The sequence below is a fragment of the Nerophis lumbriciformis genome, linkage group LG26 (assembly GCF_033978685.3).
Source record: "Nerophis lumbriciformis linkage group LG26, RoL_Nlum_v2.1, whole genome shotgun sequence".
Classification (NCBI taxonomy): Eukaryota; Metazoa; Chordata; class Actinopteri; order Syngnathiformes; family Syngnathidae; genus Nerophis; species Nerophis lumbriciformis.
Window position 1 is genome coordinate 1,412,501 of NC_084573.2, and position 25,278 is coordinate 1,437,778.

At 40.6% G+C, this 25,278-nt stretch overlaps 1 protein-coding gene across 4 annotated transcripts in view; it reads left to right on the forward strand.

The window, feature by feature from the left end:
* The first annotated feature begins 2,180 nt into the window (after window positions 1-2,180).
* The window catches only part of npas3 (neuronal PAS domain protein 3), a 296,737-nt gene continuing 273,639 nt past the window's right edge, over window positions 2,181-25,278 (forward strand). For 3 of the 4 annotated variants that reach the window (XM_061987684.1, XM_061987685.1, XM_061987686.1), the window contains exon 1: window positions 2,181-2,614. In XM_061987684.1, coding sequence (XP_061843668.1) covers window positions 2,445-2,614 — 170 coding nt within the window. In that variant the 5' untranslated portion in view covers window positions 2,181-2,444. Of the gene's footprint in view, window positions 2,615-11,110; window positions 11,740-25,278 lie in introns of those variants that run through there. The other variant, XM_061987687.1, reaches the window with a different exon arrangement.

The following is a 25,278-nucleotide window of genomic DNA, read 5'->3' on the forward strand; positions in this document are numbered from 1 at the left end:
TAAGTACCAAGACTACAGTACAAAGTCTAATTGAGGTCTACGTACCAAGACTACAGTACTAAGTCTAATTGAGGTCTACGTACCAAGACTGCAGTACTAAGTCTAATTGAGGTCTAAGTGCTAAGACTATAGTACAAAGTCTAATTGAGGACTACGTACCAAGACTGCAGTACTAAGTCTAAATGAGGTCTAAGTACCAAGACTACAGTACTAAGTCTAAATGAGGTCTAAGTACCAAGACTACAGTCTAAATGAGGTCTAAGTACCAAGACTACAGTCTAAATGAGGTCTAAGTACCAAGACTATAGTACTAAGTCTAATTGAGGTCTAAGTACCAAGACTACAGTACAAAGTCTAATTGAGGTCTAAGTACCAAGACTACAGTACTAAGTCTAATTGAGGTCTAAGTACCAAGACTACAGTACTAAGTCTAAATGAGGTCTAAGTACCAAGACTAAAGTACTAAGTCTAATTGAGGTCTAAGTACCAAGACTACAGTACAAAGTCTAAATGAGGTCTAAGTACCAAGACTGCAGTACTAAGTCTAATTGAGGTCTAAGTACCAAGACTACAGTACTAAGTCTAATTGAGGTCTAAGTACCAAGACTACAGTACTAAGTCTAATAGAGGTCTAAGTACCAAGACTACAGTACTAAGTCTAAATGTGGTCTAAGTACCAAGACTACAGTACTAAGTCTAATAGAGGTCTAAGTACCAAGACTGCAGTACTAAGTCTAATAGAGGTCTAAGTACCAAGACTACAGTACTAAGTCTAATTGAGGTCTAAGTACCAAGACTATAGTACTAAGTCTAAATGAGGTCTAAGTACCAAGACTATAGTACTAAGTCTAATTGAGGTCTACGTACCAAGACTACAGTACTAATTCTAATTGAGGTCTAAGTACCAAGACTACAGTCTAAATGAGGTCTAAGTACCAAGACTACAGTCTAAATGAGGTCTAAGTACCAAGACTATAGTACTAAGTCTAATTGAGGTCTAAGTACCAAGACTACAGTACTAAGTCTAATTGAGGTCTAAGTACCAAGACTACAATACTAAGTCTAAATGAGGTCTAAGTACCAAGACTACAGTCTAAATGAGGTCTAAGTACCAAGACTACAGTCTAAATGAGGTCTAAGTACCAAGACTATAGTACTAAGTCTAATTGAGGTCTAAGTACCAAGACTACAGTACTAAGTCTAATTGAGGTCTAAGTACCAAGACTACAATACTAAGTCTAAATGAGGTCTAAGTACCAAGACTACAGTCTAAATGAGGTCTAAGTACCAAGACTACAGTCTAAATGAGGTCTAAGTACCAAGATTATAGTACTAAGTCTAATTGAGGTCTAAGTTCCAAGACTACAGTACTAAGTGTAATTGAGGTCTAAATACCAAGACTACAGTACTAAGTCTAAATGAGGTCTAAGTTCCAAGACTACAGTAAAAAGTCTAAATGAGGTCTAAGTACCAAGACTACAGTACTAAGTCTAATTGAGGTCTAAGTACCAAACCTATAGTACAAAGTCTAAATGAGGTCTAAGTACCAAGACTACAGTACAAAGTCTAATTGAGGTCTAAGTACCAAGACTATAGTACAAAGTCTAATTGAGGTCTAAGTACCAAAACTACAGTGCTAAGTCTAATTGAGGTCTAAGTACCAAGACTACAAGTACTAAGTCTAAATGTGGTCTAAGTACCAAGACTGCAGTACTAAGTCTAATTGAGGTCTAAGTACCAAGACTACAGTACTAAGTCTAAATGTGGTCTAAGTACCAAGACTACAGTACTAAGTCTAATTGAGGTCTAAGTACCAAGACTACAATACTAAGTCTAAATGAGGTCTAAGTACCAAGACTACAGTCTAAATGAGGTCTAAGTACCAAGACTATAGTACTAAGTCTAATTGAGGTCTAAGTACCAAGACTACAGTACTAAGTCTAATTAAACTATAAAAAAAGACTAATCAATCTTTAATTAGTAATTAATGGCTCCAAAGTGTTGCGTGCAAGTACACCTGTCATCACGTGACTGTCATCACGTGACCGTGGATACTTCCCACTTCAACACTCCGAGAGAAGAACACGCAACACGTCATCGCTCTCTCTCTCTCTCTCTCTCTCTCTCTCTCGCTCGCGCGCACGCGCACGCAGCGCGCCGCTCTCTCCGACATTCCTCCACACCCGCGCGCACACCGGCGGAGCATGACCGGACGCGCGAGGACGCTTCCCGCGGACGGAGAACGGCGCTCGCCGGGAATTAGACGGCACCGTCCGGGACCATGACCGCGCGCGCGTCCATAAAAAGTCCCCGGTGAGGCGGCCAGTCCACTTCTTTGCTCCCGCAGCGGGACACCATGGTCCGGGCGGAAGGTTGAAGAAGCGGCAAAGAAGGTTCGAGTCCACCGGCGCTCATTCCGAGGACCACCCGGACGGAGCGGGACCATGATCAGGATCTTCCCGGACTTCAGCGTCCAGGTGACGGCTGCCGGAGGAGGCGGCGGAAGCGGCGGCGGGGGGATGGTGTCCGCCGCCCCGGGGTGTCGAATGCCAGTACCGGGAGCCACCAACGGACCCCCGCAGAGCGTGCAGGGACTTCCGGGCTACCAGCAAAGGTAGGAAGCACCTGTGGCTGCGGGCGGAAGTCGGCGTGTCAAAAGTCAACAAGACTTTTTGACACATTATTTCAACATTTCCACATCCTGTCGGACCGCGAGCGGGCTTGATTTGGCTCACCTGCGGCCGGAAGTAGGTGGCCCCCATAAATAGTAGCCATTATTTGGAACGGTGCGGAGGCTCAAAGGTGATTTTTGTGGGGATTCAACAAAATAAAATACAAAAAGATTTAAAGGTCAAAGGGGATTTTGTGGGAATTCAACAAAATAAAATAAAAACAAGTTTAGAAGTCAAAGAGGATTTTGTTGGAATTCAAGACAAAAAATGATTTTCAAGGTAAAAGTAGATTTTTTAGACAAAAAATGATTTTCAAGGTAAAAGTAGATTTTTTAGACAAAAAATGATTTTCAAGGTAAAAGTAGATTTTTTTAGACAAAAAATGATTTTCAAGATAAAAAATGATTTTCATGACCAAAAAATATTTTCAAGGTAAAAGTACAAAATAAATTCCAAAACGGTTTAAAGGTCAAATGTGATTTCTTTGGGAATCACAACAAAATAAAATAATAAAAAGTTTAAAAGTCAAAGGGGATTTTGTGGGAATTCAACAAAATAAAATAATAAAAAGTTTAAAAGTCAAAGGTGATTTTGTGGGAATTCAACAAAATAAAATAAAAACAAGTTTAAAAGTCAAAGGGGATTTTGTGGGGATTCAACAAAATAAAATACCCTCCATCCATCCATTTTCTACCGCTTATTCCCTTTGGGGTCGCGGGGGTCGCTGGAGCCTATCTCAGCTACAATCGGGCGGAAGGCGGGGTACACCCTGGACAAGTCGCCAACTCATCGCAGGGCAAAATAAAATACCAAAAGGTTTAAAGTTCAAAGGTGATTTTGTGGGAATTCAAGACAAAAAATGATTTTCAAAGTAAAAGTAAAGTTTTTTAGACAAAAAATGATTTTCAAGACAAAATATGATTTTCATGACCAAAAAATATTTTCAAGGTGAAAGTACAAAATAAATTCCAAAACGGTTTAAAGGTCAAATGTGATTTCTTTGGGAATTCAACAAAATAAAATACAAAAAGATTTAAAGGTCAAAGGGGATTTTGTGGGAATTCAACAAAATAAAATAATAAAAAGTTTAAAAGTCAAAGGGGATTTTGTGGGAATTCAACAAAATAAAATAATAAAAAGTTTAAAAGTCAAAAGTGACTTTGCGGGAATTAAACAAAATAAAATAGAAAAAAGTTTAAAGGTCAAAAGTCATTTTGTGAAAATTCAACAAAAAAAAAAAAAAAAGGTTTTAAAGTTCAATGGTGATTTTGTGGGGATTCAACAAAATAAGATAAAAACACTTTAAAGTTCAAAGGGGATTTTTTGTGAAAATTCAACAAAATAAAATAAAAATAAAAACTTTCAAGTTCAAAGGTGATTTTGTGGGAATTCAACAAAATAAAATAATAAAAAGTTTAAAAGTCAAAGGTGATTTTGCGGGAATTAAACAAAATAAAATAATAAAAAGTTTAAAGGTCAAAGGTCATTTTGTGAAAATTCAACAAAATAATAAAAAAAAGATTTTAAAGTTCAAAGGGGATTTTTTGTGAAAATTCAACAAAATAAAATACAAATAAAAACTTTCAAGTTCAAAGGTGATTTTGTGGGAATTTAGCAGGTGCTTAGCTCCTTTCCTTGCTTCCTTGTCTCCTTCACTCTCAGGGTGAATAATTGCTTCCTTGTCCGCTCAGCGGGCTTGTTTTTTCTCTAATCATCACAAGCTGCAGGGTGGCCCGCACACACACACACACACACACACACACACACACACACACACACACACACACACACACACACACACACACACACACACACACACACACACACACACACACACACTCAGGTATTACCTGCGCGTCACCCGTCCTCCATCTTGATTTAAACATGGCCGTCTTTTACCCATCGTCGTCGTCCTGTCAGAGGCCCCCCTGAGGGCCCTCAGAGGCCCCCCCCCCCCCGACCTGGGTTTAGACAGCCAGCTTTAGGGTTTTGATGACTTGCCCCCCCAACAAACAGCTGGGAGCCAAAGTGCCCCCCCGTGACGCCCGCCCACGTCCCCGTGCAGCAAAACCACAGTCAGACTTTTTTTCTCGACGCTCCTGAGAAGCAACGTCCACTACAGTGGACTTAGTGTTTTTTAACCGTATATTAATTATCTTCACAATCGTACAAATAAGAAGAAATACACACGTCCACTACAGTGGACTTAGTGTTTTTTTACCCTATATTAATTATCTTCACAATTGTACAAATAAGAAGAAATACAAACGTCCACTACAGTAGACTTAGTGTTTTTTAACCGTATATTAATTATCTTCACAATCGTACAAATAAGAAGAAATACAAACGTCCACTACAGTGGACTTAGTGTTTTTTAACTGTATATTAATTATCTTCACAATCGTACAAGTAGGACGAAATACACACGTCCACTACAGTGGACTTAGTGTTTTTTTACCCTATATTAATTATCTTCACAATCGTACAAATAAGAGGAAATAAAAACGTCCACTACAGTGGACTTAGTGTTTTTTAACCGTATATTAATTATCTTCACAATCGTACAAGTAGGACGAAATACAAACGTCCACTACAGTGGACTTAGTGTTTTTTTACCCTATATTAATTATCTTCACAATTGTACAAATAAGAAGAAATACAAACGTCCACTACAGTGGACTTAGTGTTTTTTAACTGTATATTAATTATCTTCACAATCGTACAAGTAGGACGAAATACAAACGTCCACTACAGTGGACTTAGTGTTTTTTTACCCTATATTAATTATCTTCACAATCGTACAAATAAGAAGAAATACAAACGTCCACTACAGTGGACTTAGTGTTTTTTAACTGTATATTAATTATCTTCACAATCGTACAAGTAGGATGAAATACAAACGTCCACTACAGTGGACTTAGTGTTTTTTTACCCGTGTATTAATTATCTTCACAATTGTACAAGTAGGACGAAATACACACGTCCACTACAGTGGACTTAGTGTTTTTTTACCCGTATATTACTTATCTTCACAATCGTACAAGTAAGAATAAATACAAACGTCCACTACAGTGGACTTTAGTGTTCCTCGAACTGTTCTTTTTCTCACCAAAACATTAAAGTCCACTGTAGTGGACGTGTGTATTTCTTCCTACTTGTACGATTGTGAAGATAATTAATATACAGTTAAAAAACACTAAGTCCACTGTAGTGGACGTGTGTATTTCTTCCTACTTGTACGATTGTGAAGATAATTAATATACGGTTAAAAAAACACTAAGTCCACTGTAGTGGACGTTTTTATTTCTTTTAAGTTGCACAAATGTCCACTGTAGTGGACGTGTCCACGTCAACACATGTCCACTGTAGTGAACGTGTCCGAGTCAACATATGTCCACTGTAGTGGACGTGTCTGAGTCAACAAAATGTCCACTGTAGTGGACGTGTCTCGAGTCAACACATGTCCACTGTAGTGGACGTGTCTGAGTCAACAAAATGTCCACTGTAGTGGACGTGTCTGAGTCAACACATGTCCACTGTAGTGGACGTGTCTCGAGTCAACACATGTCCACTGTAGTGGACGTGTCTGAGTGAACAAAATGTCCACTGTAGTGGACGTGTCTGAGTCAACACATGTCCACTGTAGTGGACGTGACTGAGTCAACAAAATGTCCACTGTAGTGGACTTGTTTGAGTCAACACATGTCCACTAGAGTGGACGTGTCTGAGTCAACAAATGTCCACTCCGAGTCAACAATTGTCCACTGTAGTGGACGTTTTTATTTCTTTTAAGTTGCACAAATGTCCACTGTAGTGGACGTGTCCACGTCAACACATGTCCACTGTAGTGAAAGTGTCCGAGTCAACATATGTCCACTGTAGTGGACGTGTCTGAGTCAACAAAATGTCCACTGTAGTGGACGTGTCTCGAGTCAACACATGTCCACTGTAGTGGACGTGTCTGAGTCAACAAAATGTCCACTGTAGTGGACGTATCTGAGTCAACACATGTCCACTGTAGTGGACGTGACTGAGTCAACAAAATGTCCACTGTAGTGGACGTGTCTGAGTCAACACATGTCCACTGTAGTGGACGTGACTGAGTCAACAAAATGTCCACTGTAGTGGACTTGTTTGAGTCAACACATGTCCACTAGAGTGGACGTGTCTGAGTCAACAAATGTCCACTCCGAGTCAACAATTGTCCACTGTAGTGGACGTTTTTATTTCTTTTAAGTTGCACAAATGTCCACTGTAGTGGACGTGTCCACGTCAACACATGTCCACTGTAGTGAACGTGTCCGAGTCAACATATGTCCACTGTAGTGGACGTGTCCGAGTCAACAAAATGTCCACTGTAGTGGACGTGTCTCGAGTCAACACATGTCCACTGTAGTGGACGTGTCTGAGTCAACAAAATGTCCACTGTAGTGGACTTGTTTGAGTCAACACATGTCCACTAGAGTGGACGTGTCTGAGTCAACAAATGTCCACTCCGAGTCAACAATTGTCCACTGTAGTGGACGTGTCCACGTCAACATATGTCCATTGTAGTGGACGTGTCTGAGTCAACATATGTCCACTGTAGTGGACGTGTCCGAGTCAACATATGTCCACTGTAGTGGATGTGTCCGAGTCAACATATGTCCACTGTAGTGGACGTGTCCGAGTCAACACATGTCCACTGTAGTGGACGTGTCCGAGTCAACAAATGTCCACTGTAGTGGACGTGTCCGAGTCAACACATGTCCACTGTAGTGGACGTGTCCGAGTCAACACATGTCCACTGTAGTGGACGTGTCCGAGTCAACAAATGTCCACTGTAGTGAACGTGTCCGAGTCAACACATGTCCACTGTAGTGGACGTGTCCGAGTCAACATATGTCCACTGTAGTGGACTTTTGTGTTTTTAATTAATGTGGTATTTATTTGCCCAAAAGTGTACATAAAATGACCAAACACAAGTTGAGTCTCCAGAGAAAAGTGCTATATAAATGTAATTCACCAACGTCCAGCACAGTGGACTTAGTTACTCTCCTTCTTAAACGTGCAACTTAAAAGAAATAAAAACGTCCACTACAGTGGACTTAGTGTTTTTTAACCGTATATTAATTATCTTCACAATTGTACAAGTAGGAAGAAATACACACGTCCACTACAGTGGACTTGAGTGTTCCTCGAACTGTTCTTTTTCTCACCAAAACAATCAAGTCCACTGTAGTGGACGTGTGTATTTCTTCCTACTTGTACGATTGTGAAGATAATTAATATACAGTTAAAAAACACTAAGTCCACTGTAGTGGACGTTTTTTATTTCTTTTAAGTTGCACGTTTAAGAAGGAGAGTAACTAAGTCCACTGTGCTGGACGTTGGTGAATTACATTTATATAGCACTTTTCTCTGGAGACTCAACTTGTGTTTGGTCATTTTATGTACACTTTTGGGCAAATAAATACCACATTAATTAAACACAATAGTCCACTACAGTGGACATGTGTTGACTCGGACACGTCCACTACAGTGGACATGTGTTGACTCGGACATGTCCACTACAGTGGACATGTGTTGACTCGGACACGTCCACTACAGTGGACATGTGTTGACTCGGACACGTCCACTACAGTGGACATATGTTGACTCGGACACGTTCACTACAGTGGACATTTGTTGACTCGGACACGTCCACTACAGTGGACATATGTTGACTCGGACACGTCCACTACAGTGGACATTTGTTGACTCGGACACGTCCACTACAGTGGACATATGTTGATTCGGACATGTCCACTACAGTGGACATATGTTGACTCGGACACGTTCACTACAGTGGACATGTGTTGACGTGGACACGTCCACTACAATGGACATTTGTTGACTCAGAGTGGACATTTGTTGACCCAGACACGTCCACTCTAGTGGACATGTGTTGACTCAAACAAGTCCACTACAGTAGACATTTTGTTGACTCAGTCACGTCCACTACAGTAGACATTTTGTTGACTCAGTCACGTCCACTACAGTGGACATGTGTTGACTCAGACACGTCCACTCTAGTGGACATGTGTTGACTCAAACAAGTCCACTACATTGGACATTTATTGACTCAGACACGTCCACTACAGTGGACATATGTTGACTCAGACACGTTCACTACAGTGGACATGTGTTGACGTGGACACGTCCACTACAGTGGACATTTGTTGACTCGGAGTGGACATTTGTTGACTCAGACACATCCACTCTAGTGGACATGTGTTGACTCAAAAAAGTCCACTACAGTGGACATTTTGTTGACTCAGTCACGTCCACTACAGTGGACATGTGTTGACTCAGACACGTCCACTACAGTGGACATTTTGTTGAATCAGACATGTCCACTACAGTGGACATTTTGTTGACTCAGACACATTCACTACAGTGGACATGTGTTGACTCGGAGTGGACATTTGTTGACTCAGACACGTCCACTACAGTGGACATTTTGTTGACTCAGACACGTCCACTACAGTGGACATTTGTTGACTCAGACACGTCCACTACAGTGGACATTTTGTTGACTCAGACACGTCCACTACAGTGGACATATGTTGACTCGGACACGTCCACTACAGTGGACATATGTTGACTCGGACACGTTCACTACAGTGGACATATGTTGACTCAGACATGTCCACTACAGTGGACATGTGTTGACGTGGACACGTCCACTACAGTGGTCATTTGTTGACTCGGACACGTCCACTACAGTGGACATTTGTTGACTCGGACACGTCCACTACAGTGGACATGTGTTGACGTGGACAGGTCCACTACAGTGGACATTTGTTGACTCGGAGTGGACATTTGTTGACTCAGACACGTCCACTCTAGTGGACATGTGTTGACTCAAACAAGTCCACTACAGTGGACATTTGTTGACTCGGACACGTCCACTACAGTGGACATATGTTGACTCAGACACGTCCACTACAGTGGACATTTTGTTGACTCAGTCACGTCCACTACAGTGGACATTTTGTTGACTCAGACACGTCCACTACAGTGGACATTTTGTTGAATCAGACATGTCCACTACAGTGGACATTTTGTTGACTCAGACACGTCCACTACAGTGGACATGTGTTGACTCAGACACGTCCACTACAGTGGACATGTGATGACTCGGACACATTCACTACAGTGGACATTTGTTGACTCGGAGTGGACATTTGTTGACTCAGACACGTCCACTACAGTGGACATTTTGTTGACTCAGACACGTTCACTACAGTGGACATTTTGTTGACTCAGACATGTCCACTACAGTGGACATATGTTGACTCGGACACGTCCACTACAGTGGACATATGTTGACTCGGACACGTTCACTACAGTGGACATATGTTGACTCAGACATGTCCACTACAGTGGACATGTGTTGACGTGGACACGTCCACTACAGTGGACATTTGTTGACTCGGACACGTCCACTACAGTGGACATATGTTGACTCAGACACGTTCACTACAGTGGACATGTGTTGACGTGGACACGTCCACTACAGTGGACATTTGTTGACTCGGAGTGGACATTTGTTGACTCAGACACGTCCACTACAGTGGACATGTGTTGACTCGTACACGTCCACTACAGTGGACATTTGTTGACTCGGAGTGGACATTTGTTGACTCAGACACGTCCACTACAGTGGACATTTTGTTGACTCAGACACGTTCACTACAGTGGACATTTTGTTGACTCAGACATGTCCACTACAGTGGACATATGTTGACTCGGACACGTCCACTACAGTGGACATATGTTGACTCGGACACGTCCACTACAGTGGACATATGTTGACTCAGACACGTTCACTACAGTGGACATGTGTTGACGTGGACACGTCCACTACAGTGGACATTTGTTGACTCGGAGTGGACATTTGTTGAGTCAGACACATCCACTACAGTGGACATTTTGTTGACTCAGACAAGTCCACTACAGTGGACATTTTGTTGACTCAGACATGTCCACTACAGTGGACATTTTGTTGACTCAGACACGTCCACTACAGTGGACATTTGTTGACTCGGACACGTCCACTACAGTAGACAACGCTTCAACAATCAGTCTCCAGTCCTTCCTTTTAAAGAGTGTTGTTTTCCCGCCATAGCCCCCCCCCCCTCCCCCGCCACCTTTTGATGTACCCTGCATTGACCTTGACAGGTCATTGGCGCAAGGGGCGGGGCCAACATTCCAGCACACTTCCAGTAAATCATCTTTCTCTGATGTCATGACGTCACACCTTGACGTTTCTGGAACATTCAACACGTAACGCGGCGTAAAAAGTTGGATGCGCGCGCGTGTGCGCGTGCAGCTAGGATTTAAGAGTCCCCCCCTCCTCCCTCCCCTCCCCCGACAGGCTGGAATTGGATGCAACCTGTAAGACGCGACCGGGGGGAGAATTAAATAAACACACACACACACGCGCGCGCGCGCTCACTGGCGGACACGCGCACACGCACGCACGGCGATCAACGTGTTTTGGCGCGCCGGGCGGGAGAGAGGGAGAGAGAGCGAGAAAAGAAGACGCGGGATGTGCCAGCCGCCGGAGGAGGGGGGACACGCCGCTCGTCGTCTGGCCGCCCAGAGACGCTCCGCCGCCGGCGTGTAGTGCGCGGCGCTGGCGTGGATGTCCGCCGTTTCCGCTGCGCCCTCACGCCGCTCTTCTCGGTCGAGGAGGAGGAGGAGGAGGAGGCGGCGCCGCACGGTGGACGCAAGAGAGGCTCCGCGGCATGCCGCCGCCGCCGCAGCAGCAGCAGCCCGCTGACCGCGCGCCGGTGCGCCGCCGCCGCCGCCGCGGCTGCTGAAAGAGGACGAGGCTCGCGCACGCCCGCGCGCACGGACATGGCTTTGTCTTAACGACATGACGCATTGCTGTCACCGCCGCCGCGGCGCGGGAGACGCGGACACGACGTGAGGACGCCAACAACTGCAGAGAGAGAGAGAGAGAGAGAGAGAGAGAGAGAGAGAGGAAGATGGCGCCCACCAAGCCCAGCATCCAGCACGAGCACGCGCGCAGAGAACGGTAACGCGCGCGGCGCCAGTCATCGTCCCTTGATTAGGGGGGCGCGTGCGTGTGTCTGTGTTGTGCGCGCGCGCGCGTGAGCCTTTGCACATTGCTGCAGGCGGGGATGAGTGAATGTGGCGTGCGCGCGCGCGCGTGCGCGACTCTGTGTGTGCGTGTGCGTGTGTGAAGTTTGGAGTGCGCGGGCACGTGAATGCGCCCATGAGTAGAGGTCATGTGACCTGACTGGGATTGTTGCTGCACATTTATTGATTGATTGGTTATTGATATTTGTATTAGATACACAATATTTAGAAATACATTTTTACATATGATTTATTGAGTGACATTATTATTATTATTATTATTATTATTATTATTATTATTATTAATAATAATATAATAATAAAAAAAAAAAAATTATTATTATTATTATTGTGATACTTGTTGCTGACATGTCTCGAATGGAATACTTTAATAATTACAGTGTGTACTAGATGTGTACTCAGAGTTTATGTACACTGTGTACTAAGTACACTTAGACTTCCTTTTTATTGTCATTCAAATTTGAACTTTACAGCACAGATAAGAACGAAATTTCGTTACATAAGCTCATGGTAGTGCAGGATAAAAAAGCATATATAAATAAATAAATATATATATAAATAATATATAAATATATATATAAAATAAATAAATATATATAAATAAATAGATTACTGTACATGGAAATATATTGCACTTTTTCACATGCGTCCACGTTTATGGATGTATGTTATATTGTCTTTTTTATTCCAGCGAGTTAATCCATTTTTGAAGGGAATTGAGGGGATAATTTAATTATGATGCGTTCAAGAGTCTTACGGCCTGTGGGAAGAAGCTGTTACAGAACCTGGAGGTTCTGCTTCGGAGGCTGCGGAACCTCTTTCTAGAGTCCAGCAGTGTAAAAACAGTCCTTGGTGGGGAATGGGAGGAGTCTTTGCAGATTTTCTGAGCCCTGGTCAGGCAGCGGCTTTTTTTGCCATCTCCTGGATAGGAGGAAGAAGGAGTCCTGATGATCCTTTTTTCCGCCGTCCTCACCACTCTCTGGAGAGACTTCCAGTCTGAGGCATTGCAGGCTCCAGTCCAGACAGAGATGCAGGTGGTCTCTATAGAATGTGCTGAGAGAGCTGTGCTCTTTTCAGCCCGCGCAAAAAGTGCATGCGCTGCTGAGCTCTTTTTACAAGGACCAGGTTACATTGTCAGTTATCTGCACCCCCAGGAACTTGGTGCTGCTTACTATCTCCACTGCTGTGCCGTTGATGAAGAGTGGAGCGGTGGCTGGACTGGTGCTTCCTGAAGTCAACCATGATCTCTTTGGTCTTGTTGACATTCAGGACCAGGTTGTTGGTTCTGCACCAGTCAACCAGTTATGTTTCATCTCCTCCCTGTAGTCCATGTCGTTGTTGTCACGGATGAGGCCCACTACTGTCGTGTACTTCACAATGTGGTTGGTAGTGGACCTGGCGCAGCAGTCATGGGTCATCAACGTGAACAGCAGTGGACCTAGGACACAGCCCTGGGGGGAGCCGGTGCTCAGGGAGATGGCACTGGAGGTGTTGTTGCCCACTCTCACAGATCGGGGTCTGTCTGTGAGGAAGTCAAGCAGCCAGTTGCAAAGGGGGGTACTGAATCCAAGGTTTGCTCACCAAGTGCTGCGGGATGATGGTGTTGAATGCCGAGCTGAAGTCCAGGAACAACATCCGCACGTGTGTGTCCTTTCCTTCCAGATGTTCTAAGCTCAGGTGGAGTGCAGAGGAGATGGCGTCCTCTGTGGAGCGGTTAGGGCGATAAGCAAACTGGTATGGGTCGAATGTGGGGGGAAGTCCATCCATCCATCCATCCATCTTCTTCCGCTTATCCGAGGTCGGGTCGCGGGGGCAGCAGCTTAAGCAGGGAAGCCCAGACTTCCCTCTCCCCAGCCACTTTGTCCAGCTCCTCCCGGGGGATCCCGAGGCGTTCCCAGGCCAGCCGGGAGAGATAGTCTTCCCAGTGTGTCCTGGGTCTTCCCCGTGGCCTCCTACCGGTCGGACGTGCTCGAAACACCTTCCTAGGGAGGCGTTCGGGTGGCATCCTGACCAGATGCCCGAACCACCTCATCTGGCTCCTCTCCATGTGGAGGAGCAGCGGCTTTACTTTGAGCTCCCCCCGAATGACAGAGCTTCTCACCCTATCTCTAAGGGAGAGCCCCGCCACTCGGCGGAGGAAACTCATTTGGGCCGCTTGTACACGTGATCTTGTCCTTTCGGTCATGACCCAAAGCTCATGACCATAGGTGAGGATGGGAACGTAGATCGACCGGTAAATCGAGAGCTTTGCCTTCCGGCTCAGCTCCTTCTTCACCACAACGGAGGAAGTCTGCAGACAAGGAAGTCTGCAGGGAAGTCTGCAGACAATATATTCATTTACCAGCCTCTCGAAGCACTTCATTATGATGGGGGTGAGTGCAACGGGGCGGTACTCTTTGAGGGAGGAGATTGTGTGTTTTTTTGGCACTGGGATGATTGTGGCCGTCTTAAAACATGATGGTACCACAGCCTGGGTCAGCGAGATGTTGAAGATGTCTGTGAGAACCCCAGCCAGCTGGTCTGCACATCCCTTAAGCACCTTGCCCGGAATGTCATCAGTTCCCGGTGCTTTCCGGGGGTTCACTCTCCTCAGGGTTCTCAGGACATCCGCTATATCCAGGTTGAGCGGCTGCTCATCAGGGCGAGGGATGGATTTTCCCGCCGGAGTGGTGTTAAGTGCCTCAAACCTTGCAAAGTAGTTGTTAAGGTCATCTAGGAAGCTGATACTGTTGTCACAGGGACAGGGGGTAGCTTTATAGTCCGTGATGACCTGTATGCCCTGCCACATTCGTCTAGTGTTTGTGGGGTTCTCGAAGAAGTCCTGCATTTTCTGACTGTGAGCACGCTTTTCAACCTTAATGGCACGGTTCAGGTTAGCTCTGGCTGATTTTATTGCTACCATGTCGCCAGACTTGAAAGCCTTGTTCCGAGCCTTCAGCATTGCACGTACCTCACTGTTCATCCAGGGTTTCTCGCTGGCCCGTGTGGGGATGTTCTTGATCACACTGACATCCTCCATGCACTTCTGAATGTATGCGGACACAGACTCTGGATACTCCTCAACACGTGTGGTGATTTTCGGTGGCGGCTGCCTTGAACATGTCCCAGTCTGTGGTTTTGAAGCAGTCTTGTAATGCTGACATTGCTCCCTCTGGTCAGGTCTTCACCTGCTTCACTGTAGCTTGCTTCCTGATCAGCAGGGGCTTGTATGCAGGAAATAACATCACAGATAGATGGTCTAACGAGCCGAGGTTTATACGCCTGTTTAATATTACTATACACCATGTCCAGCTTGCTTCCACCCCTGATTGCAAAATTCACATATTGATGGAAATGAGGGAACACAGTTTTCATGTTAGCTTGATTAAAATCCCACTGGGAGGAATGTACACTGCTGTGAAGATCATAGCACCGAATTACCTGGGTAAATAAAATGGCCTGCATTTTATAGTTAATAGTTCTACATCAGGACAGCAGTGACGTGATACTATCTTCCCATTATTGCACCAGTTGTTGTTGTTGACGTATATGCAAACACCACCGCCTCGGGATTTACCAGTGAGGGTGCTGCTCCTGTCCGACCGAAACATAGTTAGCCCCTCGATGCTAACTGCCTCTTCCGGAACGGATGATATCAGCCACGTTTCTGTGAGAAATATGGCACAACAGTCTCTCATCTCGCGTCTTGCATTTAAATCCAGCTTCAGGTTGTCTAGTTTGTGTGTGTGTACTCATAGTTTATGTACACTGTGTACTACGTGTGTGTACTCATAGTTTATGTACACTGTGTACTATGTGTGTGTACTCATAGTTTATGTACACTGTGTACTACGTGTGTGTACTCATAGTTTATGTACACTGTGTACTACATGTGTGTACTCATAGTTTATGTACACTGTGTACTACATGTGTGTACTCATAGTTTATGTACACTGTGTACTATGTGTATGTACTCATAGTTTATGTACACTGCGTACTACATGTGTGTAGTTTCTGAGTGGCAGTCCTTCCTGTTGTGTTAAAGTGATTGTGATGTGTTGTGTTGTGTTGTGTTGTTGGATGTTTGTGTTGTTTCATGTTTGTCATATTTATGTTGTTGGATGTTTGTGTTGTGTTGTTGAATGTTTGTCATATTTATGTTGTTGGATGTTTGTGTTGTGTTAGATGTTTGTCATATTTATGTTGTTGGATGTTTCTGTTGTGTTGTTAGATGTTTGTGTTGTGTTGTTTCATGTTTGTCATATTTATGTTGTTGGATGTTTGTGTTGTGTTGTTTCATATTTGTCATATTTATGTTGTTGGATGGTTGTGTTGTTTCATGTTTGTCATATTTATGTTGTTGGATGGTTGTGTTGTTTCATGTTTGTCATATTTATGTTGTTGGATGGTTGTGTTGTTTCATGTTTGTCATATTTATGTTGGATGTTTGTGTTGTGTTGTTGGATGTTTGTCTTGTGTTGTTTCATGTTCGTCATATTTATGTTGTTGGATGTTCATTTTGTGTTGTCTCATGGTTTTCATATTTATGTTGTTGGATGTTTGTTGTTGAATGTTTGTCATATTTGTGTTGTTGGATGGTTGTGTTGTGTTGTTTCATGTTCGTCATATTTATGTTGTTGGATGTTCATTTTGTGTTGTTTCATGGTTTTCATATTTATGTTGTTGGATGTTTGTGTTGTTGAATGTTTGTCATATTCATGTTGTTGGATGGTTGTGTTGTTGGGTGTTCATTTTGTGTTGTTTCATGGTTTTCATATTTATGTTGTTGAATGTTTTTTCTGTTGAATGTTTGTCATATTTATGTTGTTGGATGTTTGTGTTGTGTTGTTTCATGTTTGTCATATTTATGTTGTTGGATGGTTGTGTTGTTTCATGTTTGTCATATTTATGTTGTTGGATGGTTGTGTTGTTTCATGTTTGTCATATTTATGTTGGGTGTTTGTGTTGTGTTGTTGGATGTTTGTCTTGTGTTGTTTCATGTTCGTCATATTTATGTTGTTGGATGGTTATGTTGTTGGATGTTCATTTTGTGTTGTCTCATGGTTTTCATATTTATGTTGTTGGATGTTTGTGTTGTTGAATGTTTGTCATATTCATGTTGTTGGATGGTTGTGTTGTGTTGTTGGATGTTTGTGTTGTGTTGTTTCATGTTCGTCATATTTATGTTGTTGGATGTTCATTTTGTGTTGTTTCATGGTTTTCATATTTATGTTGTTGGATGTTTGTGTTGTTGAATGTTTGTCATATTTATGTTGTTGGATGTTTGTGTTGTTGAATGTTTGTCATATTTATGTTGTTGGATGGTTGTGTTGTTGCGTGTTCATTTTGGGTTTTTTCATGGTTTTCATATTTATGTTGTTGAATGTTTTTTATGTTGAATGTTTGTCATATTTATGTTGTTGGATGGTTGTGTTGTGTTGTTTCATGTTTGTCATATTTATGTTGTTGAATGTTTGTGTTGTGTTGTTGGATGTTTGTGTTGTGTTGTTGCATTTTGTGTTGTGTTGTTCGATGGTTGTGTTGTGTAGTTTCATTTCTGGGTTGTGTTGTTTTTATGTTTGTCATATTTATGTTGTTAAATGTTTGTGTTGTGTTGTTGGATGTTTGTGTTGTTGCATTTTTGTGTTGTGTTGTTGGATGTTCGTGTTGTGTTGTTATGTGTGGTTACATGGTTGTGTTGTGTTGTGTAGTTTCATTTTTGTGTTGTGTTGTTTTTATGTTAGTCATATTTATGGATGTTTGTGTTGTTTCATGTTTGTCATATATATGTTTTTTGATGTTTGTGTTTTTGCATGCTGTGTTGTTGGATGGTTGTGTTGCGTTGTTGGATGTTTATGTTGTGTTGCTGAATGTTTGTGTTGTGTTGTTTAATTTTTGTGTTGTTGGATGTTTGTGTTTTTGCATGCTGCGTTGTTGGATGGTTTTGTTGTGTTGTTGGATGTTTGCAATGTGTGGGATTTTTGTGTTGTGTTGTTAGATGTTTGTGTTGTAGCATTTTTGTGTTGTTGGATGTTTGTTTTGCGTTGTCGAATGTTTATATTGTGTTGTTGGACGTTTGTGTTGTGTTGTTGTATGATTATGTTGTGTTGTGGAATGTTTCTTTTGTGTTGTTTGATGGTTGTGTTGTGGTGTTGCATGATTTTGTTGTGTGGTTTGTGTTGTGTTGTTGGAAGATTGTGTTGTTGGATGTTGGTGTGTAGGAGGTGTCCACCAGGGTGTGTCCAAAGCTGATTGGCCAAACATCTTCAGTCATTCTGCGCTCTGATTGGTCATACTTTCATCTTCAATAATCTATTTGTGTTGGGGGGGGGGGTGTATCTGATGACATCATCATGTAATTTGCATAATTGCCAGTAACACATGTCATTTATAAACAACACTATACAGATAATTAAGTTCAACTCATGTATCGTTTTCCCTTTTATTCACCTCAACGATTAGTCGACTATCTTGTCGATTGGTCGACTAGCTTAACGATTAGTCGACTATCTTGTCGATTAGTCAACTACCTTAACGATTAGTCAACTATCTTGTTGATTGGTTGACGAACTTAACGATTAGTAGACTATCTTGTCGACTAGCTTGACGATTAGTCGACTATCTTGTCGATTGATCGACTATCTTGTCGATTGGTCGACTAGCTTAACGATTAGTCGACTATCTTGTCAATTGGTCGACTAGCTTAACAATTAGTCGACTATCTTGTCGATTGGTCGACTAGCTTATCGATTAGTCGACTATCTTGTCAATTGGTCGACTAGCTTATTGATTAGTCGACTATCTTGTCAATTGGTCGACTATCTTGTCGATTGGTCGACTAGCTTAACAATTAGTCGACTATCTTGTCAATTGGTCGACTAGCTTATCGATTAGTCGACTATCTTGTCAATTGGTCGACTAGCTTATTGATTAGTCGACTATCTTGTCAATTGGTCGACTATCTTGTCAATTGGTCGACTAGCTTATCGATTAGTTGACTATCTTGTCGATTAGTTGACTAGCTAAACAATTAGTCGACTATCTTGTCGATTGGTCGACTAGCTTATCGATTAGTCGACTATCTTGTCAATTGGTCGACTAGCTTATCGATTAGTCGACTATCTTGTCGATTGGTCAACTAGCTTAACAATTAGTCGGATATCTTGTCGATTGGTCGACTAGCTTAACAATTAGTCGACTATCTTGTCAATTGGTCGACTAGCTTATCGATTAGCCGACTATCTTGTCAATTGGTCGACTAGCTTATCGATTAGTCGACTATCTTGTCAATTGGTCGACTATCTTGTCGATTGGTCGACGAGCTTAACAATTAGTCGACTATCTTGTCGATTGGTCGACTAGCTTAACGATTAGTCGACTATCTTGTCGATTGGTCGACTAGCTTAACGATTAGTCGACTATCTTGTCGGTTGGTCGACTAGCTTAACGTTTAGTCGACTATCTTGTCGAGTGCTCGGATAGCTTAACGATTTGTTGACTATCTTGTCCATTGGTCGACTAGCTTAACGATTAGTTGACTATCTTGTCGATTGGTCGACTAGCTTAACGATTAGTCCACTGTCTTGTCGATTAGTCGACTAGCTTAACGATTAGTCCACTATCTTGTCGATTGGTCGACTAGCTTGATTAGTCAACTATCTTGTCGATTGGTCGACAAGCTTAACCATTAGTCGACAAGCTTAACCATTAGTCGACTATGTTGTCGATTGGTCGACTAGCTTAACGATTAGTTGACTATCTTGTCGATTGGTCGAATAGTTTAAGGATTAGTCGACTTTCTTGTTGAGTGGTCGGCTAGCTTAACTATTAGTTGACTATCTTGTCTATTGGTCAACTACCTTTACGATTAGTCGACTATCTTGTTGATTGGTTGACTTTTCTAATGATTTGTCGTGTATATCAAGGATTAGTCGATTATCCTAACAATTAGTTGTCCATCTCAATGATTCCTCGACCATCTTAGATGAATCGACACAATTAGTCAACTTTACAACCGACGGGTCGACTATCTTAGGGCTCGGTCGACTAATCGGATCATGGAGAGTACGATCATTCAGCGACTATCGAGGTATTTTTAGGTACCACTTCATTCAGAAATATTATTGACGAACCATTTCACTTAATACCGTTTGTCCATTTTAGCAATTAGGCTAGTCAACCGACGTACGTCAACATATCAGCTAGCGACGAGTACACCTATCACGACCAACGCAGTAAATAGTGCCGTTTCAGATTTGAACGGTCGTTAAAAACCGTGATCGGTTATCGCACTTTGACAATGTCGCGCTTACCCTGCTCACATCCCGGAGAAGAAGCTAGCATGCTAACCGCTACATAGCCTAAGTGCTAACAGGAACAGACACCGTGTGATGATTATGATGTGCCAGGTCTTCTTACCTCAACCGGGTTAGGGGTTAGGGTTTAGGGTTAAGGGTTAAGGGTTAGGGTTAGGGTTTAGGGTTAAGGGGTAGGGTTAGGGTTAAGGGTTAAGGGTTAGGGTTAGGGTTGGGTTAGCAAAATGTACTCGTAATTTTTATGTATTTATTTGTTTTGTACACGTTTTGTGGTCAGGAGACAACAGGAAATGAAAAGGTGTGCCAAATGATGGCGGTGAAGGAGTTAAGCGTGCAGCAGGTGACAGAGTTAGTCAGGCGCACGCCGCGTTGTGACACGCAGACGTTTTTATTTTTCCGCGGCGTAACCTCGACACCGACATCTGTCGTTACCGCCGCGCCGTGGATCATTTTGTTCCGGCTGGCTGAGGACGCACCCGCGCCCCCCCCCTACCGCACCTCCACCCACCCCAACCCCCCCCCCCCCCCCAACCCCCCCCCGCCCGCCGGCCCGCCGCTTTTATGTGCTCCACTTTAACAAGGCGACACCTGCTCGCTGCCGAGGAGCCCTCAAACATGGCCGCCTTCCAGAAGAGTGGTGGCGGATTCATCACACCAGGACTCCAGCTGACTATCTTAGCGATTAGTCAACTAGCTTAGCGAATAGTCAACTGTCTCAACAATTATTGGATTACCTTAACAATTAATCAACTATCCTAACTATTAGTCGACTATGTTAACAATTCCTAAACTATCTCAGCGAATAGTCGACTATTTTAAAGATTATTCTCAACAATTAGTAAATGATCTTAACGAATAGTTAATTATCTTAATGATTAGTCTGAACAATTCGTAGACTAAACAATTACTTAAATATCTTAACGATTAGTCGACTAGCCTAACAATTAATCAACTATTTTATCAATTAGTCAAATAGCTTAGCGATTAGTCAACTGTCTCAACAATTATTCGACTACCTTAACAATTGATCAACTATCCTAACGATTAGTCGACTATGTTAACAATTCCTAAACTATCTCAGCGGATAGTCGACTATTTTAAAGATTATTCTCAACAATTAGTAAACTATCTAAACGAATAGTCAATTATCTTAACGATTAGTCTTAACAATCTGTAGACTATCTGAACAATTAGTCAAATACCTTAATGATTAGTCACCTATCTTAATGGTTTATCAGATATCTTAACGATTAGTTGACTACCTTAACAATTAATCAACTATCTTATCAATTAATCAAATAGCTTAGCAATTAGTCAATTGTCTCAACAATTATTCGACTACCTTAACAATTAATCATCTATCCTAATGATTAGTCGACTATGTTAACAATTCCAAAACTATCCTAACAAATAGTCAATTAACTTAAAGATTAGTCTTAACATTTGGTTGACTTGATCTTACTGATTAGTCAACTGTCTCAACAATTATTCAACTACCTTAACAATTGATCAAATTAGTCAAATACCTTAATGATTAGTCACCTATCTTAACAGTTTATCAGATATCTTAACGATTAGTTGACTACCTTAACAATTAATCAATTATCTTAACGATTAGTCAACTAGCTTAGCAATTAATCAACTATCTTATCAATGAGTCAAATAGCTTAGCGATTAGTCAACTGTCTCAACAATTATTCAACTACCTTAACAATTGATCAACTATCCTAACCATTAGTCGACTATGTTAACAATTCCTAAACTATCTCAGCGAATAGTCGACTATTTTAAAGATTATTCTCAACAATTAGTAAACTATCTTAACGAATAGTTAATTATCTTAATGATTAGTCTTAACAATTTGTAGACTAAACAATTAGTTAAATATCTTAACGATTAGTTGACTAGCCTAACAATTAATCAACTATCTTAGCGATTAGTCAAATAGCTTAGCGAATAGTCAACTGTCTCAACAATTTTTTGACTACCTTAACAATTAATCATCTGTCCTAACGATTAGTCGACTATGTTAACAATTCCAAAACTATCTTAACGAATAGTCAATTAACTTAAAGATTAGTCTTGGTTGACTTGATCAACTGTCTCAACAATTATTCAACTACCTTAACAATTGATCAAATTAGTCAAATACCTTAATGATTAGTCACCTATCTTAACGGTTTATCAGATATCTTAACGATTAGTTGACTACCCTAACAATTAATCAATTATCTTAACGATTAGTCAACTAGCTTAACAATTAATCAACTATCTTATCAATTAGTCAAATAGCTTAGCGATTAGTCAACAATTATTCAACTACCTTAACAATTGATCAACTATCCTAACGATTAGTCGACTATGTTAACAATTCCTAAACTATCTCAGCGAATAGTCGACTATTTTCAAGATTATTCTCAACAATTAGTAAACTATCTTACCGAATAGTCAATTATCTTAACGATTAGTCTTAACAATTTGTAGACTATCTAAACAATTAGTCAAATACCTTAATGATTAGTCACCTATCTTAACAGTTTATCAGATATATTAACGATTAGTTGACTACCTTAACAATTAATCAATTATCTTAACGATTAGTCAACTAGCTTAGCAATTAATCAACTATCTTATCAATGAGTCAAATAGCTTAGCGATTAGTCAACTGTCTCAACAATTATTCAACTACCTTAACAATTGATCAACTATCCTAACGATTAGTCGACTATGTTAACAATTCCTAAACTATCTCAGCGAATAGTCGACTATTTTAAAGATTATTCTCAACAATTAGTAAACTATCTTAACGAATAGTTAATTATCTTAATGATTAGTCTTAACAATTTGTAGACTAAACAATTAGTTAAATATCTTAACGATTAGTCGACTAGCCTAACAATTAATCAACTATCTTATCGATTAGTCAAATAGCATAGCGAATAGTCAACTGTCTCAACAATTTTTTGACTACCTTAACAATTAATCATCTGTCCTAACGATTAGTCGACTATGTTAACAATTCCAAAACTATCTTAACGAATAGTCAATTAACTTAAAGATTAGTCTTGGTTGACTTGATTAACTGTCTCAACAATTATTCAACTACCTTAACAATTGATCAAATTAGTCAAATACCTTAATGATTAGTCACCTATCTTAACGGTTTATCAGATATCTTAACGATTAGTTGACTACCTTAACAATTATTTAACTATCTTAACGATTAGTCAACTAGCTTAACAATTAATCAACTATCTTATCAATTAGTCAAATAACTTAGCGATTAGTCAAAAATTATTCAACTACCTTAACAATTGATCAACTATCCTAACGATTAGTCGACTATGTTAACAATTCCAAAACTATCTCAGCGAATAGTCGACTATTTTAAAGATTATTCTCAACAATTAGTAAACTATCTTAACGAATAGTTAATTATCTTAATGATTAATCTTAACAATTTGTAGACTAAACAATTAGTTAAATATCTTAACGATTAGTCGACTAGCCTAACAATTAATCAACTATCTTATCGATTAGTCAAATAGCTTAGCGATTAGTCAACTGTCTCAACAATTATTCAACTACCTTAACAATTGATCAACTATCCTAACGATTAGTCGACTATGTTAACAATTCCTAAACTATCTCAGCGAATAGTCGACCATTTTAAAGATTATTCTCAACAATTAGTAAACTATCTTACCGAATAGTCAATTATCTTAACGATTAGTCTTAACAATTTGTAGACTATCTGAACAATTAGTCAAATACCTTAATGATTAGTCACCTATCTTAACGGTTTATCAGATATCTTAACGATTAGTTGACTACCTTAACAATCTTAACGATTAATCAACTAGCTTAACAATTAATCAACTATCTTATCAATTAATCAACTAGCTTAGCAATTAGTCAACTGTCTCAACAATTATTCAACTACCTTAACAATTAATCAACTATCCTAACGATTAGTCGACTATGTTAACAATTCCTAAACTATCTCAGCGAATAGTCAACTATTTTCAAGATTATTCTCAACAATTAGTAAACTATCTAAATGAATAGTCAATTATCTTAATGATTAGTCTTAACAATTTGTAGACTATCTAAACAATTAGTCAAATACCTTAATGATTAGTCACCTATCTTAACGGTTTATCAGATATCTTAACGATTAGTTGACTACCTTAACAATTAATCAACTATCTTAACGATTAGTCAACTAGCTTAACAATAATCAACTATTTTATCAATTAGTCAAATAGCTTAGCGATTAGTCAACTGTCTCAACAATTATTGGATTACCTTAACAATTAATCAACTATCCTAACTATTAGTCGACTATGTTAACAATTCCTAAACTATCTCAGCAAATAGTCGACTATTTTAAAGATTATTCTCAACAATTAGTAAACTATCTTAACAAATTGTTAATTATCTTAATGATTAGTCTTAACAATTTGTAGACTAAACAATTAGTTAAATATCTTAACGATTAGTCGACTAGCCTAACAATTAATCAACTATCTTATCGATTAGTCAAATAGCTTAGCGAATAGTCAACTGTCTCAACAATTATTTGACTACCTTAACAATTAATCTATCCTAACGATTAGTCGACTATGTTAACAATTCCAAAACTATCTTAACGAATAGTCAATTAACTTAAAGATTAGTGTTAACATTTGGTTGACTTTATCAACTGTCTCAACAATTATTCAACTACCTTAACAATTGATCAAATTAGTCAAATACCTTAATGATTAGTCACCTATCTTAACGGTTTATCAGATATTTTAACGATTAGTTGACTACCTTAACAATTATTTAACTATCTTAACGATTAGTCAACTAGCTTAACAATTAATCAACTATCTTATCAATTAGTCAAATAACTTAGCGATTAGTCAACAATTATTCAACTACCTTAACAATTGATCAACTATCCTAATGATTAGTCGACTATGTTAACAATTCCTGAACTATCTCAGCGAATAGTCGACTAGCTTAACAATTAATCAACTATCTTATCAATTAGTCAAATAGCTTAGCGATTAGTCAACAATTATTCAACTACCTTAACAATTGATCAACTATCCTAATGATTAGTCGACTATGTTAACAATTCCTAAACTATCTCAGCGAATAGTCGACTA